This window comes from Diadema antillarum, unplaced genomic scaffold (genome assembly GCF_040938485.1).
Source record: "Diadema antillarum isolate AM-2024a unplaced genomic scaffold, OU_Dant_1.0 seq00000793_RagTag, whole genome shotgun sequence".
NCBI classification, from domain to species: Eukaryota; Metazoa; Echinodermata; class Echinoidea; order Diadematoida; family Diadematidae; genus Diadema; species Diadema antillarum.
Window position 1 is genome coordinate 912,417 of NW_027271680.1, and position 21,545 is coordinate 933,961.

At 40.7% G+C, this 21,545-nt stretch overlaps 1 protein-coding gene across 1 annotated transcript in view; it reads left to right on the plus strand.

Moving 5' to 3' along the window:
- Positions 1-21,545, plus strand: part of LOC139739312 (uncharacterized) — a 96,028-nt gene that overhangs the window by 53,628 nt on the left and 20,855 nt on the right. Inside the window, exons 12-38 of the mRNA XM_071649927.1 lie at positions 48-245; positions 901-1,032; positions 3,006-3,032; positions 3,666-3,707; positions 5,013-5,129; positions 5,674-5,853; positions 6,358-6,528; positions 7,339-7,464; positions 7,789-7,914; positions 8,495-8,643; positions 9,261-9,422; positions 9,699-9,878; positions 10,359-10,851; positions 11,424-11,612; positions 12,111-12,230; positions 12,898-13,103; positions 13,679-13,766; positions 14,300-14,506; positions 15,217-15,324; positions 15,878-16,159; positions 16,714-16,914; positions 17,350-17,531; positions 17,917-18,097; positions 18,882-19,004; positions 19,672-19,800; positions 20,251-20,370; positions 20,987-21,090. Of these exons, the coding sequence (XP_071506028.1) occupies positions 48-245; positions 901-1,032; positions 3,006-3,032; positions 3,666-3,707; positions 5,013-5,129; positions 5,674-5,853; positions 6,358-6,528; positions 7,339-7,464; positions 7,789-7,914; positions 8,495-8,643; positions 9,261-9,422; positions 9,699-9,878; positions 10,359-10,851; positions 11,424-11,612; positions 12,111-12,230; positions 12,898-13,103; positions 13,679-13,766; positions 14,300-14,506; positions 15,217-15,324; positions 15,878-16,159; positions 16,714-16,914; positions 17,350-17,531; positions 17,917-18,097; positions 18,882-19,004; positions 19,672-19,800; positions 20,251-20,370; positions 20,987-21,090 (4,343 nt within the window). The remainder of the gene's footprint in view (positions 1-47; positions 246-900; positions 1,033-3,005; positions 3,033-3,665; positions 3,708-5,012; positions 5,130-5,673; positions 5,854-6,357; positions 6,529-7,338; positions 7,465-7,788; positions 7,915-8,494; positions 8,644-9,260; positions 9,423-9,698; positions 9,879-10,358; positions 10,852-11,423; positions 11,613-12,110; positions 12,231-12,897; positions 13,104-13,678; positions 13,767-14,299; positions 14,507-15,216; positions 15,325-15,877; positions 16,160-16,713; positions 16,915-17,349; positions 17,532-17,916; positions 18,098-18,881; positions 19,005-19,671; positions 19,801-20,250; positions 20,371-20,986; positions 21,091-21,545) is intronic.

Genomic DNA, 21,545 nt, shown 5'->3' on the forward strand with positions numbered 1-21,545 from the left:
ACAACATGACGTCTAATGCGTACGAATTGTAAAAATATTCCCAATAGGAAACAGGAAGGTCCCAACTACAGAGGCCCCTCCCATCACAGTGGCGACAACAATGAACGCTTCCATCCACGTAGAGAGCGGGACACTGGCCGTAACCACGCCCGTTTCGTCAACCGTCCAATCAACGCCTGCGCATCTGACCCTATTTCAGGGTGGCGACGTGAAGGCGTGGTCAGAAGAAGTCACGCCTATGATGGGTAAGGGTATTCTTAGATGATTTTTCGTTACTTCCAGTTTCGTTCAATTCTAGTTTGGTTTGGTGTAATAAGCGGTAATTAGGTTGCGCAAAGCATTAAGCATATTGTTGCTATAAATCTTAGTTCAGCTAAAAACTTACCCGGATGTAACATTCTCGCTCTGTGCGTATTTCAAGTTCAAGTATAAGAGGTGAAAGACAATATTAGCACCGTCAGCTTTGGTTACTGGTTAAAATTAACCGTTGAGACGATTTTGTTCTAACACGGATTTGCCACTCAGATAACACCTGCCCGAGTAGTCTCGGGACTCGTCTTCAACGGGTTAACATTGCTGGGTTCTTCCGCAAAGATTCCAGCTATCAACAAAAAGAGAAATATTATCAAGATGCGTTTCTTTATTATAATTGACATTCACAAGATATCTCTATCATAACATGGTGTTCTGCTATCCTAATTTCCTACGATCATCTCATTTTAAGAATACGTTGTAACATTGGCAGTGTCAGATATCGATCGGTGGTGATTATATTTATATTTATTAAAAGTGGGTTTGGTTGCGTAACTGAAGCTATCCTCTAACAGAAAGCAGCAGCGAAAGTTTTAGGGTAAAACTGCTCGTATGATGGCATTCACGTTTTCGTTGTTTGTCGATCAGACATTCTCCACGGCCAGCGCTTTCCGACAGCGATGTTCACGTGCAACGACGGTGAGGAGATCGAAGCCGTCAAGGTATGCGACTACGAGGTCGATTGCTTCGACGGCTCCGATGAGGACGACTGTTATGATGGTGAGTCGACAACGAGATCTTAATTGTTATCCCTCTCCGGAAGGATGCCTCTAACCAGCCTGACCCTCCTGAAAGTATCTCCCTTATCCAACCGTGTGAAGAAGCCCCCTCCCAGGCTCCCCCCTGTTATGGAGCCACCGGCGTCCAAGTCGACAAATCACTTTCTTAATAAGATGTGCAGTGTCATACAGAGGTGTCAATTCAATGTTGACAAGACGGTATTGCTTTTTGTGTATAATATAGATATCCAGTGTATAATGGGTTAAATCGCTCATCAAGCTTGAAGCTCCCCCAAAAGTCCAAACAAAAAGTATATCAAGGGCCCAGACATTATCTATCAACACACTGCTCCTCGTTTGGATTCGGCTCTAACACAAGGAAGACTTACAGTAAATAGTTCACCTCAACCAGTCAGCCGTAATACAGTCTCTCCATTAGCTCTCTGGCTGGGAGCTATTCAGTGAAGATAACATGCGACTTAACTGTCAGTGTTTAATTATAGCAAAGTCCTCTATCCGCATTTAGGCATGTGGTGCAAGAATTAACACTATCAGCTGAGACTGACTGTCAGTTTAGCAGTCAGGGACTTAAATTTAAGAGTGTAGACCAGCGATAGCACCACCCTTTTGTCAGATCTCAGGGGCAAACACGGGGATCTGAAATCAAAATATGAGCAGCGGTTCCTTGTTCGGAGGAGGGACCGTGGTTCTCTAGACATTAACAACTCACGCTCGGCCTTGGGTTTTTGGGGTGCTGGAAACTTTCTGGGGTCTTGCTGAAATAGAAAGTTGGCGATAATCCACGCGTTCAACAAGACCGCAAACAAGCTGTGATCATTAGGGGAGCAAATATTGAAACGGGTTATTTTCGCTAGGAAACCTCCGCCTTAAAGCACACACGCAAAATCCGCACATCACAACCTTCAGGTTCGCACCACGGAATGTAAACGGCCCGACACGGCTGGGGAACATGCTCGAGAATTTACTTAGGAAAATCAGCCTGTTGGTGAGAGTCAATAGCTGTCTCGCTAGACTGCGTAAACTTCAGAAACCGAAGACAAGATATTCCGTCATTCAGTGGGTGTGGTGAGCTTTCAAATGTTTATTCAAGTCAGATATGAAAAACTTCCAGAGCTGAAAAGACAACAGTCATGGGGCCCACTTAAACCGAATTACGCTTCCAATAGGAAATGAATAGAATCATGGCCGATTTATAACATAGGAACAATTAAAGGAACCGTATTCCGTCTGCTATTGTTTCTGTTTTCTACCAGTCTCCCTAGCAACCCATTTCGAATGAGAAAGTTGTCAAATGAGCGGGTGTTGCGTTTCGTCTCATGCAGAGAATGAATGAATAAATGAATGGATGAATGAATGAATGAACGAACGAACGAACGAACGAATGAATGAATGAATGAATGAATGAATGAATGAACGAATGAATGAATGAATGAATGAATGAATGAATGAATGTAGGAACGAATGAATGAATGAATGAATGAATGAATGAATGAATGAACAAATGAATGAATGAATGAACGAATGAATGAACGAATGAATGAATGAATAAATGAATGAATGCATGCATGAGTGGATGAATGAATGTATGAAATGACGAATAAATGAATGTATGAATAAATGAATGAACGAATTAATCAATTACACAATTCATTAAATAATTCAAATGAGAGAAAATGGGGGTGGGGTGGGGGAAATAAGCCTGAAGAAATCTTGATTGCGTTGATAAATGAATGAATGGATTGGTTCGTGTCTAATTGTAATATCATACAATATACATAATGAGTAAACGATCTTAAGTAAATCGTACAATATACATAATGAGTTTTGGAATTTGTTAAAGAGCGAAATGAAACTTAAGCTCCTGATTACTTGTTACTATTTCATGAAATCGTGTATTCGTCTTCTCATCATTGACCTGAAAATTTCGTCTTTATTCATCTTCCTTCCTCACAGGATGGGACGACGAACGTCATCTAAGATGTGAGTTTACGCCAGACCTTGTTAGCACGGTATTCACTGCCACTCAGAAAAAAAAAAATGTTACGGACGCATGGAACGAAAACTAGTCCCTTTAAAACTCTTCATCGATCCATAAGGACTACTACACCAAAACAATCTTAATCATTACAGGCGTTTGTTGTCTGATGATTTTTTTTTTGCCATGGTTAACAAAATACTTTTAAAGCATCTTTCCTATCATTTCGTTTAATATTATCAAGTTGATTGCAGTTATTATGTTTACCTTCATCAGTGCTATCATTGGCGTAAGATAATTGCTCGTAATCTTGGTAATCTTGCCATCATTTTCGCTGGTGTCTCTCTCGCTCGTTCCCTCCCCCGTTCTGTACTAGCACTGGTATGGAGAAAGAGGCAAACTTAAGTCATATACATCTTTCTTTATTACACCACACAAAAGACGTTTGCATTAGTATGTTGTGTCAACGCACTTTGCGGCCTATTTCTGTTCTTCTGAGGATGTCGACTTCGTAAATAGCTGCAGCTCCAACTTGACTCTAAAGCCCTCAGGGAAAATGTTATTATCGAGGCTTGTAACCAGGAATGTAGGTCGTGTTTGTTGACTAAAAACATGGATTTTCTTCTGTTTTCCGACAGTTGAGAGAGAAGTTGGCTCCGGAACAGGCTCTACCCCTATAGGTATGTAACGTACTTCTTCTTCTTCTTCTTCTTCTTCTTCTTCTTCTACTACTACTACTACTACTACTTCTTCTTCTTCTTCTTCTTCTTCTTCTTCTTCTTCTTCTTCTTCTTCTTCTTTCACAGTCTGGTTTCAGCATTCATAGTCATATACTTTTTCTTTCTTTTTAAATGTCTCAATCATTATGGTTTGAAAGACGTAACAACAGAAATAGAATTATGTATTATAAGGTCTTTTGCTTTACCCCATGGCGGTAATAGTAGTGTAAAAGGTATCATCTGGTAATAGTTTTCGTCAGGAGATTAACGGAGACTCTCGGAGAAAAAGCCTTTGTTTCTGCAGCCCCATCTCTCTGGAACGCTCTTCCACTAAGGATCCGATCAGCAGAGACCATTGAAACATTTAAAAAGCTTTTGAAATCACATATGTTCGTATCTTGTTTCGATTGAATTTTCAACGAATTGTTCATTGGTGTGTATATCTCTACCTATCTCTTTCTTCTTTTTCAACCTTCTTATGTATAATTATGACTACGATGTATGCTATTCTTTTCATAATTACGTCCCTCTGCGCCTCAGAATAGGATACTAGATCGAAGGCGCATTACAAATGCTGTACTTATTATTATTATTATTAACGTCGCATATATGGGCTTCACTCTACAAAGTAATAAACAAAACTGAGAGAGACAGAGAGCTGCCATAAAATGAGACAAATGAAGATTTATCCGTTTATGTACGTACTCATGCAATGATTCATTCATGATTCATTCATACTTATTTATCTGTTTATTTAGCTATCGCTCCGTGTTTCTGTCGATTCAATCCTATTTACATGTTTAAATGTCCTTTATACCAGTCGAGCCATTTTGCTTCACAGTAATTAGTCTTTATAGTAGTAGTAGTAGTATTAGTAGTAGTTTATTCTTTATTAGAAATCACACCCGTCACACGGACGGCCGGCCTAAAAAGGCCTATGAGTGATACATATACATCAAACATTATAAGTAATACAAAATATATAAATGTTTCATGTAAGACATACAGACAAAAAATAATTTAACATAACAAAAGAGAGAATATGGTGGGCTAAATAATACATAAAAGAGATATTCAGTTGTGGGAATATAATAAATTGTTACGGCACGTTAAAATAAGGTGGCTGTCTACTAGATTATGAATTACATATTACGCCATAGTTACATTGGGCTTCGTGTGGTGGCGTACAATCTTGTTTCCGACATTCTTGGTATGCTTCGCCTCTCACTGTCTACGTTTCATATGTTTTTTTTTTCCTGATTGTAGAATGCGGTACGGGATTTTTCCAGTGTAACGATGAAACCTGCATAGATGAGTCCCTGCTATGTAACGGTGTCTTTGACTGTCTTGAAGGGGAAGATGAATCAGATACGAACTGTGCTGGTGAGTGCATGTCTGTCCCTATCGGTCGCCACTTTCGACCGATTGGATGTTAAAGGGCGCCATCACATGACTTTTTCTTTTCTTATCATTGATTGATAATCGAATAGAGAGAAAAGTTTAATGTTGTCTGTTATATGAAGAATGTACACTGTATCAATTACATGTTGGTAACAAGTTAGTGAATTGGTAGGTAGGCCTATATTCTAAAAACATAACTGTAATGACTTACTTGTCGATTTTGGAGCATTTCATTGAACTGTATTGATTTGTTTTAGTGACAGCCAAGGTAGCATTGGACTCTTGTTACCAAGCAACGACGGGATCGACGGCTTTAGATGCTGTCCTTGATAATGATAATTTATCTTCCTCATTTCAGAAATGGTCATCATTCCTTCCAAACCTTCGTCAGTCATTCCTAGAATAAATTATTAGTTTTGCATCTCATGAGTAAAACGTGTTAGAATATTTGGTGATCGACGAGATTAGAGCATGGAGATTTAAATGAAAAGCTAACTCCGCGATGCCACTTTATAATTGATCGCAGGTGCCTGTCCGTTCCCATCACTCAACGAACGGGTCATTCTAGCAGTCGGCTCCCAGGCGCAGTCCAGGTACCGGGACGGTACAAATCTCACGCTGGCCTGCACCCGGGGAAGCACCCTCCAGGGTTCGCTGATGATCACATGTATCAACGGCACGTTCACCGACGGCACCCAATGTCTACGTAAGTCTTTCACTGCGATATGCTTTGTAGTTTGGAAGAATCTAAAGGATGGTGGGAGATGATCCAAAAAATAAGAAAAAAGAAGAGAAAACTGGAATGAGTACGTAAGACACTGATTGAATCAGCTAATATTGATAGAATCCAATTACACGAAATTATGTAACTATCTCAATCGTTGTTACTATACTTCCATACCACCCTTTCTGTTATAGGGACTTTTGACAGTGTGTTTCATGTCATGACATTTTTTGTTTCATTAAGCACACAAAGGATTAAAGCATAAAGCTGAGAATAATGGGTTCTATGCGTCACTCGTCACAGCACGACACTTAAATGTCACCCTGATTGAATACTACCTGAACGTACTTGAACTTCAGTGCGATCTTTGCATGTCTCCGGACTACGAATTTCTCTTTGAATTCATCTTCATCCATCATGTCACCTGAAGTAATAATTGACTGTCTAACCTGGCTCACGGTTATGGATATGAAATGCTCTCCGCAGGTATGTGTCACATCGACCCAAACCGCAACGCCCTCACCTGTTCGTCCGACACCTACGAACACGGCACGAGTCCGAACTGCAGCTGCAGCGACGGCTACAACCTGGAAATCGCCAACGCCGACATCACATGCAACGACACGATGTTCATCCCGACCCATCCCCAGTGTGAAGGTTTGTTACTGTCTGTCGCTAAAACCAGGGATCTACTGCGGATCCTATCGTTATCTGTGTTGGGAAAGTTACCTAAAGTTTGAGAAGAAGAAGAAGAAGAAGAAGAAGAAGAAGAAGAAGAACAACAACAACAACTTCAACAACAACAACAACAACAAACAAAAACAACAAAACGACAAAACAACAACAACAACAACAAGAAATTATGCTGAGTTTTAAGATTCGGAATAAAGTCTTTACACAGCAAGAAAGTGAAGAAAATGACACAATGCACTATGTAATGATATCTGAGAGTCCCATCAAAGGCAAGACTGGTGTAACGAAAGTGCTCATCACTCGAGACCTGAGGTTGAGTCCTGTCCGACTCTAATGTCTTTGCAAAGCATTCCTTTATTTTCACTCACTTGGTGCCTAGCACTGCTGATGAAATGATTGCTTCAAAGTCCCATTGGGCACGTTGGGGAGCGAAGCAGCAATTGGAGTGCATACATTACGCAGATAATACCATCGTTGCCATTGTTATCATGATGATGATATTATGTCTGTATTATTGCTGATTGCTAAGGTCTAGTATTGGTATCCACTCTGACTTCGACGGTTTAGTTGTTGTTATTGTTACTGTTGTTGAGATTAAGAGGCACGTCATTTACATCATTGTAGTCTCGAGTAAAGTCGTTGGTTAGGATGGGATTTAGATGTACGCCTCACTTGGGGGTCTCATTGAGAGGCTGAAGGGGTCTTAAAAAGAAATATTCTATGCTGATATGTACTCTCTAATCTTATTCATCTCTTTGCTTGTTGATTCCATAGAAACGAATGAGTGTCTTCTGCCAGTGTCCCCATGCGACATAAACGCAGAGTGCTTCAACATGCCACTTGGAAGTTTTCAGTGCGCGTGCTTCGATGGCTACTCTGGTGACGGGACAGTATGCTCGGGTAAGGAACCAATGTTGATGAATTATTTCAAAAGGATCGTCAGGAAAAGCACTTATGTTAAGTTAAAAGTAGCAGGAGAACTAGAAAATGTGATAAGGCATATATCTCTCAGTGCTTGTCTAACTCAAGTTTCAAATGCATCCGACATAACGTAGCAAAAGCAGACACGGAACAAAATATATCTACTATGCCTTTTTTTGTACTTCAGTGGGTACTGAAGAATGAAGACAGATTATATCTTCAGTGCTTGTTTTGCGAACATGGTTGCTGATTATCTTGCAGTCCTCTTTTTTTTTATGCCTATCTTGCTTTTCTTCTTTCCAGATATCAACGAATGTGTTCTTGGTACGGCCATCTGTGACCCGGATGCAAACTGCACGAATACAGAGGGGTCATACATTTGCACGTGTAACGAAGGATTAATCGGTGATGGCGTCACTTCCTGCGTGGGTAAGACAATACAGCTTCCCGTCCGCCATCTTGTCTTTCATATAAATGGCATTAATCCATCTTATCAGCTTAGTTTGTGTCTGCATGTTTATCTATCAAAAAAAAAGACTGACAGTCGTATCACAAAGACGTGACGTGAGAAATTGGTAGAATCTGAATCAGCTAATTAAGTAAGAAACTTAACTGAAAATTGGTTTACATTCAGACTGGCGGAGAAATTATATTGATTTTTTGTCTTTTATACGTATCTACAGAAATATAGAACCTGTAAGCAGTAGGATTTAATACCTGTTCAACAGGATATAAACATAATACAAAATATCTGTAAAGATGGATTTGCCGTTGTCCATCTTAAATTAACTATTCATATCATAAACTATGAAACTTTCAATTTCATTTCTAAATACCTGCTATCATCATGGAAGTATCTCTTGGTAAACGTGATGAAGGCAACTCGCTGCTTGGTATTTGTAAGATTTACTTGATTGCTTCTTAGCTGTCATCCCTTGACGTTAAATCCTACGCTTTTTTTTTTTAAAGTGACACCAATTTTTCTATTTCGTCCTGTTAATTTTCTCAGAACCAATCTACTTTGACTACGGTATGACATACGGCGATGATGTCATATCCACTGCGATTGCGACCAAAATCGATGGATACGTGATATCGATACCTCTTCAGAGACGTCGACTTTTCCCCGTGGGAGACCAACTCTATCGATACTTTCATGTAAGTCAGTGGCGCCTTTAGCAAGTTTCTCGCGGCAGGTACTAATTATGCTTGGCTGGGACACCGTCGTCTCGGAGTGCGCTTCTTCACGCCTGCATTCAGAAATCCCATATTCGATGTTGTTTTGTGGCTACTGCGTTGTCTCTAAAAGTATATCGAAATCCATTTTGAATCCATCATTGAATACTGGTCTCCTCACCAGAAAATTTTGAATACAGTCAGGAACCGGAATTTCAAAATTATCTGAAGAATCTTAGACAGTCTCCAATCTTTTGAACAAGATAAAAGATATCGATACACTATCTGGGATGCGTTGCCTTCTTCTTCAATACGATCTCTATCAGTTTAAGCTCCATGAGAAATAGTTAGACAAAATGGACGTTACCATGGAATATAAGGCAGCACTTTTGACGAGTATAATGTTCCAAATGAAGTTCCTATTTTCTCCAGTACTGCTATCAATGAGACGTTTTTGTTTTGTTTTGTTTTGTTTTAATGTATACATTTCATGAATGTGTTTGGGTCACCCCTAGTCAGTTTCAACTTTGCAGCAGTACCCGACAGCTCATCAACGATTTTTTTCGTCGTTTTGTTTCTCCTCTATGATTTCGCTTCAGATCACTAACACGGGTATGGTGGCCTTCAGTAATATAATGAGTGCTGACATGACCGAGTTCTCTCATCCCTCTACGTTCACGGACACGTCGGGACAGCCTGCCGTAGCCGTCTTCGGAATATCTTCCTACACAGGCGAAGCGGACTCTGACGTTTTCTACCAGGTATGTACCACGTGACAGACCACGTGACTCGTTACTTCAGGATGAAAAAAAAAATGCATCGCAATTCAAACGCTGACGGGCCAGTATTTCATATCGATGTCATTATGATATCAATGTTGTAGAGCTTATTTTTCAGTCCTTGAATAATATCATCATTTCTATAACTAATTCGACTACTACCATCCAACACAGCTAATATTTCAAACCGTATCCCTTCTTGTCGCTTTTGTTGAAAAGTTAACTGTCAAAATGTGTACATTCCTATACTTTCCACAGATTTACGAGGACACAGATACGTCAACCCAGGCACAGACTCTGTTGAGCGGCGTTGCCTCATTCATCAATAGTGCCGACACGGCTGACACGAGGCTCACCACGACTTACTCTGCGAAGTGGGCGGTGCTTATCACGTGGTCAAACCTTAGACGATGGGGAACCATACCTCAATCAGCCGAGGTGAGTAAGATAGTGGCGAGATGGCTCAGTGGGTAGCGTATGTGCCTTCAGGTAGAATGGATAGGGTTCGAGCGCGGGCTCGAACCAAAGTGAGTCTTAACTGAGCAATGCTATGTGTTATCATGCCGTCAACTCTATAGCACAGGCTCCATGTATGAGAGAGTCAAATCTACGCATTTAAAAGATCTCATTAAATTCATTCATCGCAAACTAAGAACAGGGTGCATAACCCGATGAAGTGGTCCACCCCAAGCATTCACAGCTGGACCCCATTGAAGACCAGTTAATGCAGCTTAAAAATGGGCTATAACAGCCGTCTGTATGAAATGAAAAAAAAATACCCTTCGGTTTGTGAAGTTCGTGTCTGTACTGGAGACAAGACAGTTCTATTTATTTGATCGCATGTAAATCCTGATGCTGACTGCGTTCGCCGATTTTGCTGATTAAATGCATCAAAATGTTCATCTGTTTCTCCCCCAGACAAACACATTCCAAGCTGTTCTGACTACAGACGGCATCCGAGGCTTCGCCCTCTTCCAATACCAAGAATTGTCCTTGTTGTGGGATGAGAGCCAGCTGACCACTGACGAGTTCCCTATCATCGGCTTCCGGTCAAACCTCGAGTTCTATGACCTCCAGTCTGACAACAGCTATTCGCGAGCCCAGATGTTCCGACCAGACCAACTCGAAGGAAATATTCCGATTGCCGATACGTCGGGCCGGAGGAAGCGCGCGACGGGATCGAACGAGCTCGGCAAGTTTGTCTACCGTCTTGATAGGAACGCGGATGATTTCATCAACCCAGCGGAGTACTGCGTCAGCTGGTACGACAACACGAGGACGCTGTCCCGAAACACACCGGGTGTGCTTCCCTGCCCTTGTACTCGACTGCAGGCTATGAACGACGAGCGTTTCAAGCAGTGTACCCCTTACACCTCAGGATTCGGACTTCCGGAGGTTGACCCGTATCCAGGTATTTTCATTTACCCTACTTAGCACATTTGTTATTCTATTGCCCTAGACAATTATACACACCCTGCAAAAAATTGCCATCATAGCTGTTGCCATTATCGTTGTTATCGACTTCTAGTTCTGCAGTCAAGTCTGACCAAAATGTTGGCAGTGCTTCACAAACAGACCAGTGTCTTTGTCCCGAAACTCTTGGATATGCCCAAGACAGTTATAGGTCCATTGTGAGTTTACGACGATGGTTCCAGAATAGATAATCATCTATATACTAGAAAGAAAATGAAGTCAATGTAACGTCGCAGTGAAATATACGTCAAAACCATTAGACTCGCTATATTGATTTTATTATAAGACACCTCGCATATACATGTATTCAATGAACACTTTCATGACTATATATTTCCATCGAAGGGTTTAACTGAGATGGGATAACACTCCACTGCAATACCTACTTGTAAATGATCACTGAACACTGATATCTTTCCAAGATGCAGGACGAGATATTATTTGTTATCTTGAAAACGAATAGCTTGCATTGAGACTTAACTCGTGATCTCTGTCTTCTCCAAACGCCAGATTCCTTGACGAACAGCGACAGTTGCGTGCAGCAGGTGTTCCCGGCAATTGACGGCAGCGGCTCCCGCTGCGTCTACTACCGGAACGAGAGTCTGGTGGTCGGCTACAACACCATGTGGGAGAGCAGCCAGATGCAGAGCGTGCTTGTGTCTACCTGGTCCTTCTCGTTCCTCTTCCTACAGTGGGGAAGTGAGTTACCTTCATTTAGCACACTCAGTAATGTATTTCATATGCCTTGATCTTGCAAGAGAATCTTTGAAGACGCGGTAGCATGGGGGAACATGGCTGGTCAGATTAAATCGATCTGTATTCGCTGTTTACCGGATTACACTCGAAAACCACGGTATGGAAATGAATTCAATTATCTTTTAATTTGCCCCCTTACATAGACGCCTGGTACAGAAAAAAACAAACAAAGAAAAAACACCATAAACTAATAGCTACTGCCCTATCTTCCCGTTCATGGTCGAGAGTAAGCTTGTTAAGTTGAATCATAATCAAGCAGTTTGTATGTTAGCAATTTCAATGACGATATATCCATTCATTAACCATACTTCGATCATGTTGTCACATACTGCATTAGATATATACGGGTAAATGTTTATTGGTTCGACTACAGCGTAACCAAATACTCAAATGGTCTATTATGTCACCGATATCGTTGATTGTTTGTTTTCTCCACTCCAGTCGACGATGTCTTGCCCAGGTACTACTGTTGTAGCCAGTCGGCCGACCCATATTTCTGCGACCTTTACAACGACAGACGTCCCAGAAGATCGTGTAACTCCTACATTCCACCAGGGCTTGGTGAGCTGGCAGAATTTCTTATTCAACCTAGGGTGGAGGACAAGCTGGTGTACAGACATAGGAAATGAGACAAAGCAAAAGAAATAAAAAACATAGAAATGATTCAACAGTGATGAAAATTCTATTGTTACTGTAATAATTGAATCATTAATTATCATGTTACGAATCCATCATTGCCTTTATTATCATGAGCAGCAAAAGCATCATTATTGTTACTTAATTGTTATTGCTATCAACGTAAGATATGAAAACAGTGATTTTGAATACACGTCTACACAGCAGGCACAATTTCCAAAAAAAAAATCGCATTCATGGCGCACATATTAGAAGTCGAAGAAACTGTTTGATGAGATTTTAAGATTGTTACTTAATCAATGTTCTGGGTAAATTGATTTGAATTGATTTGAATCGCTTGTTTTGTTGCTAAATAGATAATAATCATATCATTTATGATTATATTTGAAATGCCTCAAGAGAGGGCTAATATTTGTGGGACTAATGCAGTAAAGCAAAACGTAAAGAACGACAATAAAATCACAAACATTACTTCTGTGAGCTCACAGGGGCACGTAAATGTGCAAACGTTAACACTAACCTCCTTAAGGAATGTGTAAGGTGCTATGTGATGCCAAACATTTAATGAGGTTGAACTTTCTCCCTTAATTAGCCTGGGGCCAAGGTGATCCGCATATCCGGACGCACGACTCCTTTTCCTATACGTTTAACGGTCTGGGCGAGTACACTATGGTGCGGATCCCATACACGGGCTTCGAGTTACAAGGTCGAACGGGAAAGGCGTTTGACAGCGATCTTCAAGTGACGGACACCGGTACTGTGTTTACTGGGTTCGCGGCCGAGTACGGCGTAACCAAGGTATGAACCACGCAACCACAACTTAAGCTGGTAATGAACCAGCCTCGTGATTCGCTGACAATATTGACTGACGCTCAACAAAGTTAGAAATTAGTTTTGTTCATGATGCCGCAATATTGAATTATGGTCATACTGTTTCATTACTTGAGTAATGAATTCAAGTTGCAAAACATATGTGAAATGAAAAAAATAAATAGATTCCTAAGATCCTGTGATAAGATAACGACTCCGTCTTGTGTTTTGTTGATACATCCTGCTATAAGCATCGAATACAAAAAAAAAGAGAGAAACGGATGAACTATATAATATAATCATTTATATCTATCCACTGTATTTCCATTTCTTTTCTACTTTGCTATGCATATCTCATTCATGGTAATGCGGTAAAAAGGGGAAAAACATAACTTCGTTTGTGGTATTACTATAGTTCCATAATACCATGCATACAATATTCTGTATGGACATTATTGCAAATAGTTGGAAACGCCAGGTTGTATCAAGCCTAACACCGTAGTGAAGACAATATCTTTGTCGATTGTTCCCTGATTTTGTGCTTCTTGTATCGTCTGCTTCAGGTCGAGTTCGTGCTCAATTCTGAGCGCGCCAATTTGACGATCATCATTAACGGAACTGAGGAGTTTCTTGCCAATGATCTGCTGGCTTGTGAGTAATGTTGTCATAGAAACCAACAGATTGATATATTTTCAATGTTAAGATTCGACATTTTTTTCGTAAAATATAGTTATTATAATTATCATCTGCGCCCTGTTGCACAGAAAAGACGCAATTAAATGTCACGTCAGAAAATCAATCGTGAGTCAGATATCAGCCAACCAGAAATGAATATTCAAGGACTTATTTTTTATCTCAACCTTAGTACAGCAGTACCTTTTAGATTTCTACTTTTACTTTGAATGTTTTATGGGGATTAATTTCTTTAAAAATGATATTTTCATGTGTCATAGTACTATCTAAAGAAAAAAAAGAAAAAGCACGTTGCATTTTCAACTTGGCTTGTCTAGATGATACATCAGAAAACATTTGTATTATCGTTATCAGTTCTTCGAACTACTAATTAGAGAATGCATGGTTGTGAAGCATACATGAATACTTTTACCATTAGAAAGTATCTGCAATGTGCACTGAAATAACGATATATGACCCATGTGTTGTCGTATCTTACATTCACCTTACAGCGCCGTTCGTTTCGGGGGATCCGTTGTTTGACTTGCGCTACGACGCCAGCGAAACGAACACCACGGGCGCCCGCTTCATCGCGACATTTCGTGAAGACTTGTCGAGTGCGAACGACGTGTCGCTGAACGTGGGCCTAAACCTGAGAATGTTAGACTTCGCCTTCTCGAAGTCTGAGGCCTATGTGAACAGAACGACCGGACTGTACGGTAAGAATTATGTCCCCCCCCCCCCCCCCCGACATCAACAACAATTTCGACGATATTGTCCAAACCAATTTGGGGATAAACAGAGAGACACAACCACAATTGGCTGGGTCTGTGATGAGGACGAATAGATAGTTTTTCAAATATTGAAATGAAAGGTAATACAAAGTCTAGTTTGCAAAGGATGTAAAGAATGTAAGAATTCTTACAAACACTCGCACGACGAAAAAAAGTATATAAGGGCCTATAAACGGCATTTTATTGATACGCAAGTCATCGCAGTGGTCATGATAGTGCCTCAAACAATTATATCGAACCGAACGTTCAATAGATTCATTTCACAGGTATCTGAATTCGTGTTAAAAGATCATTAGGCCTACTGTAAATAGCTGGTAAAACGTGATTACCAACATTCATTTCTCTACATGAATCTGATGGTGTGCAAGCCGAATGCAAACTGCCTAAGGACCTTTCTGAATCTTGATGTGTTGATTAGGTTGATGTATTCTTTTTTTAGTTTTTCTTTCAAAATGATGTAATTTATTCAGCATTTCTCGAAGCATGAAGCAAAGCAAGAATGGATAAATTGATACAAAATTGCATCAGCAGAAATATAAAAAAGTAATATTCATGTTCGCCATATTCATCTAAGAAGTAATATCCATGTTTGATTGGTGCATTATTTTGTATTGTTTTACATTTTCAACCTGCAGGAATCTGGAATGGCGACCCCACCGACGACATAGTGAACCCCAATGGCACGGTTGTTCCAAACGCCATGTCACTCACTGACGAAGAACTTTATACGTATGGTGAACTATGTAAGTAATGTGTTGAATATTGTCCGTGTGAGGTTAGTGTAAGCATGCATGTTATTGCAACACTGTTCGTTTTTCATTTTTACAAAATCATCGTTTTTTGGATGATGTCCATCTCTGCTTGTTTCTTTTTGTAGTTTTGTTATCGTATGATAGTTATCGTATGATTTTCCCCCAAAATTGTATGTCCTTTCAACAGCGTACATATGATTTCCTTTCAATATGAAATTATGTTTATAATTTGCACATCAACCAGAACGAATAAAATGTGTGTTATAATGCAAAGGAGGTGATTTCTGGTAATCAACACCACACACATCATTCCAATATGACAACAGACAATGACACGGTTGCATCACCACCAAACGTTTAAAAGGAATCGTTCAGAACCAATTTTATTTCTCGAGCGCCATGTATACGATCTCTGCCTCCCCAGATTTTTTTTTTCGTTTACGTGAGATTTCTCTAACGAATTCATTGGATTATGAATGCAATTAATTTGCATATATACATATTCATAAGTGTAATACATCTCCTCCCCTTTTTTCACTAACAGGGCGCGTCAACTCAAGCACGTCGCTCTTCACCTATGGGTCGAACGAGACGTGGGCAACGTACAACCCGACAAGCTTCACGCCCTTGTTCATCGAGTCGCTGAACCAAAGCGTTGCCCTGAGCAACCCGGGATTCTACAGCCAAGCCAAGGCGTCGTGCTCCGCGAGCCAAAACCACCTGTTCGATGCATGCATCTACGATGCGCTCGCCACTAATGACGTCACAATTGGCGAGAACACCATCATGATCGGGAACGCGCGGGAACAGGAGGCGCAGGACCTCGGTGAGTTCACAATAGAGTGATACAGTATATACAAATGATGCACAGGACAGAGTGGATCGGTGAGAATTGAATGCGCGAGTTTAACTTTAGAACTGTTCAAACCCACAAGCACGGCGAGTGGATTTTAGACTGTCTCCAAAATTAAACAAGAGCATCAAATTCTCAGTGATCAATAAAATGGACCTGTGCATCATTCGTTTTATAAAGTGGGCCCGTGAAGTCATGGAATTCAACCTTTTTTTTTAATTACCATCATGCATCCGGTTCACCTACAATACTATATAAGGCTTGAACCATGTGTTCGGATTTTAACGGACGCATGGCTCAGTGTGGATCAGTGTAAAATCAATGCATGATGATTTACCAATCAGATTGCAGAGATTCTAAAGCCCATTTTCTAAAACTCAGTAGGCCCTAGTTGTTTTGTTTTAATCAGTTTTAGATGAACATGTTGTGATTTTCACATAAAGGCAGAAGAAATGATGTTTACAAGCGACAATCTGTTTTCTTTATATGATTGCATATTGCTCTTCATCCACTTCTGAAATATTCAGAGAATTTCCCGCCGATCCTCAACAACATCACGGAGATCAGCAGCGACGCAGATGTCCCTGCCATCAACGTGAACGGCGTTCTCAACTTGATCGTGAATAAGACCTACATGTTCCAGGCTTCGGGGGAAGACGCGAACGGCGATACTATCGAGTACAGTCTGCAGGGAGATGTGCCTCCAGAAGCAACTATCGATCCCTTGAGTAAGTATCGATAATACAGAAGTTTTCACCAGCATAGGAACGCAGTGCTAAAGGCAAAATGTGGAACGAGAAATAGGTGGCTACAGGCACTCTTCTGATCGGTTTGGCATGATCACGTGCTTTCTATAGGAACTGTACGATAGTGCAGGGACAGAGGATACGAACAATTCGTTACACAGTTAATTGGTTACAACTGGACAAAATAGCTTGATTTTTTTTCTCTATGTCAGTATTTTGGGGCGTTCGAATTGACGAAGTTAATGGTAAAAACAAAAATTCCAGAAAGCAAAAACCAAAACTAAAGACTCAAATTGATCTGTAAAATGACACCAACAACAACTTTCAGTTGTCAGTTGTGCAATATCATGTTGGTTAGTATTCTTACAATACACAACGTCTCTGCCCTACTACTACTACTACTACTACTACTCACAGCCGGTGTGTTCACATACCAACCGTCGGGACTCAGCCAGATCTCGATTGGTATCCTGGCCAGTGATGGCGTGGTATCCCGATTCCTCCAGCTGCTTATCGTCCTCTGCCACTGTGAAAACAACGGAACGTGTGACTTCACCACCTTGACCGAAGGCTACAACCTCAACAACGACAAATTTGCCGTAAGATATCTCTTCGTTTTCTAATCTTTTATATTATTTCATTTTGTTTTATTTTGGCTGTAAACATTACATGAACAGAGCTTTGTGATGAGCGAGGTAGGCTGTGTGACTGTCATATCTTAAGTATTCTAGTAACTCGTTCAAGGTAAAGGTCAGATCACTTACGAAAACATTAAGGACAGAAAGGTAACAAAATGGAATAGAGGAAAGAGTCAAACTTTGAAGCAGCGGGACACTTCTGCTACCAGTAAAATGTAAGTTTGTGCGAGCAATGTCGTTTGTGTTTTTATTCAAGGAAAAAAAATCAAGAATGTGGTTTATTTCTTCTCACCTCCGTGTAATGGTCACTATTTATTTATTTATTTATTTATTTGGCCTGATCCAGATCGCCCAGTGCGACTGCGCCCAGGGCTGGACTGGTCAGCGGTGCAACAATGACTTTGACTCCTGCGAGCTGAACCCCTGCTACCCGGGCGTCACTTGCATCGACTATCCGGCCCCGAGTGTCACCCCTGCCTGCTCCTCCTGCCCGCCGAATCTTGCCGGAGATGGATACCAGTGCTGGGGTAGGTGATGTAGTCTAGCTTCCGTCCCTTTTACCTTGGTAGTTCTCGTCCTATCGCAGTCCTGTCGTGTTAAACCCTCTTACGGCTTGTCGCCTACATTGGATTCCCGCTCCCGTTAGTTAAAAGAGTCCAGAAGCTAGATTGGAGTAGGTAATGTAGTCGCGGTTCTCTTTTGGTGTCCAAAGAAATTCCACTTTGTTTGATGTTAGCTTTGTTAACATATAGTTTGATAGGTTTATCTTCTAATATACATGTGGGCTAAGTAGTTCAGTTTATCATGCTCATTTTTAAAGCAACGACTGACAAAATTGAATAGTTTGTGAATGTAGATAAGGAGATTTGGAAGAGGGAAAGGAAGGTGATATGAGGGAGGAGAAGAAGAAATAAAGGGGGAATAGTGGTCATGATCAAAAAGAAGAAAAGTGAAAAGGAGAAGCCAAACGACGATGAGGAAATATTAGAGCTGTCAAGTCTTCTAGATTAGGAACTAAATACCTCTTAATGCATTTGAATGCATCATAGATTTTAAGCATCATTTTTGACAACTTGGATATATAATTATATCAAACATTGGATGTATGATTATATCAAACACACAATTATTTCCCTTATTACTCATTGGAACGTCACTGCACCTGATGTTTGCATGTTGGTAGCCCTCAAGTACAGCCTAGGATCATCCCAATAATGGCAAAGGCATCCACGTCCCTTTTACTGTAAAACTGCACATCAGGACCAGTATTCACCGACTTCTCTCACACTTGTTGTTGCTCCATGTCTTTAGACTTGGATGAGTGTGCCGAAGGTCTTGACGAGTGTGAACAGATCTGCGGCAACACTTTGGGCTCATACACGTGCAGCTGCCGGGGCGGATATGAGTTGACTCCTAACATGAAAGACTGCATCGGTGAGTGTACAGTTTGCACCATATGTATATATATTGGATAAACAATTATGAAGACGATATTTTGAAAACAATTTGTGGTGAACACAATGAACAAGAAAAAGAACACGCTTTAGTAGTCGAAAGTTAACTTATGACAGGGCATGTGCAGAAGTATGCTTTAGAACCCCCCCCCCCCCCAAAAAAAAAGTATAGCATTTAAGTTTTGACAGAGAAAAGTATTGTCGAAAGTTTTGGCTACAGAAAAAAAATAGATTCCCTGCCACGTGTTCTCTTTTTGGTGTTAGACAGACATGAACGCAAACGAATTGCAGTACTTTGCTGGACTTTGCTTAAATAGTATATCTAGTTTTCAAAATCATGAGACAATGTAAACATATGTATTATGGTCACAAATCTGGTCTGATCTTTCCCGAGAAAATACCATCCCATCAGACAAGCATCCCACGCACGAAAACAACAACAACAACAAACAAACAAACAAGCTTTGTGATACACCTGAGACCAGTCACATTTTCAGCGTTGATATCATGCCCTCTGAAAAAACATCCCATGTTTGTTTGGCTGAGTCTTTTGGTTGCTGTCTAAATAAGGCCTATGAATAGCTAATGTAGTTGTGAAAAATGCGTGGAAGACCTTTTTTACACCATCTTGAATTCTTCGACCACAGACATCAACGAATGTGACCGTGCAACCGACGACTGCAGTGAGAACGCAGTGTGTAATAATACCATCGGCTCCTACACCTGTAGGTGTAACGACGGGTATCGGCTGACGGCCGACAACAGGACGTGTGTTGGTGAGCTTTTCATCCGTTTTCTGATTTTTGTTTCTTGAATTATTGTTCCATCTTTCCTTTCATGTATCTTTTTTTTTTCATTCTGATTAAGGTTATCCAGTCTTACCCTTTCCTGTTTGATATTCAAACTTTGTAACCTTGAAGAGACAGTCTAGCTGCTTTAAATGGGAGTGAATATTCGATAAAACCTTGCTTTTATCTCTTGCTAACTAGCTTCATAATCCTTAGAAATTTCTCAATTTATCCAAGAGAGATGCTGTTACGATTTTATTCTGCTTCGTCTGTGTCTAACTAGACAGGAAAGAAGACAGGTAACAAGACAGGGAAGATTCATTTTGTGGCAATGACGGTATCTTAAAAAAGGCTTTAGATTGCAAAGAAGACACCTAACATCTGGTAGGAAGAAAATATTTATCCGCGGCTATCTTTGTCTTTTATTCTTCGCACCAGACGTCGATGAATGCACAATCGAATTGCCGTGTGACACGAACGCAGACTGTGCCAACGTGGAGGGGTCGTACACCTGTTCCTGTCGCAGTGGATACCAGGGCACCGGCTTGGTCTGCGATGGTAATTATTTGATTGATGCGCCTTCTTAAGTAAAGTCGACGCGATTCAGATTCACCTCAGTGTACTGGAATCTCCTTAGTTTCGACTTAATGCATTCGTATTGATCTCTACCGCGTTACCAGTTACACTAATTAGCGCAATCATACTCGTCTGCATGTGCAAGACAAAATACTTGCCAATGGAAGTACTCCTTGCTATTTTCCTGTACACACTTCCCAGCCGTGAACAATACTCAGAACAACAAGCAACATGACGTTCGCAGATGCTTGTTCTAATACAGCAGTACTGGTACATTTCTATGTACGTAGGCCATACAACTGTGCACAAGCATTCATAGAAATCTAGCATAAAACTGTCCTGTTATCTTTACAACATTCTAAACTTAGCCATGTTATGCATCAAACACACTACTAGATCCTGTCACTTTTACTCTAACCGACTTAAGCTTTCAAGAAGCGCTCTTCCGGTGGATTGCTATGGAGATAATATTAAGAATCCTCGTGCGAAAGAGACTCAAACATGAAACAAACAAACAAACAAAAAAAGCATTAGTGTTCCAAAATTGTCAATGAGCCGTCACACAACTGTCTGTGCTCAACCCTTTTCCGTGCTCCAGATATCAACGAGTGTTTCAACCCTATGCTGAACGACTGTGACGAACTGGCGGATTGCGTAAATATCGAAGGTTACTTCATCTGCAACTGTATCACGGGCTACGAGGTGAGACCCCAAATCCTGTTTTCGTGCCGTTTGATATCTTCCAAGAGATGGTATGCAGTCCCGGTGCCGATGCGAGTTTCGTCACCCTCTATGATGGTTTCACAGATCAATGCAGAGCTGCTAAATTGGAGGCATTGTTTCCGTTGAGTTTGCGAGATGATCTCCTCCCAAAACGTGTCTCACACGGATGGGAATCACCGCAAGAATATAATTTTTCAGTAACCATTTTACTAATCATGATCAACGTACACACATCACTGTACCATAATAAAGTACAAATTAATGATATCACTAAAATAACCATCTTAAAGCGCCAGTACCCCGTGCTTACAATGTAATTGAAATTTGAGCCAAAAGATCCTTAGGAAGAAGTACTTAAACTGTAAAACTGCAAACCATGCTTGGCATGATATGATTTAAATTTTTACTTTCGTCGGGACTAGCAGGGTTAATGA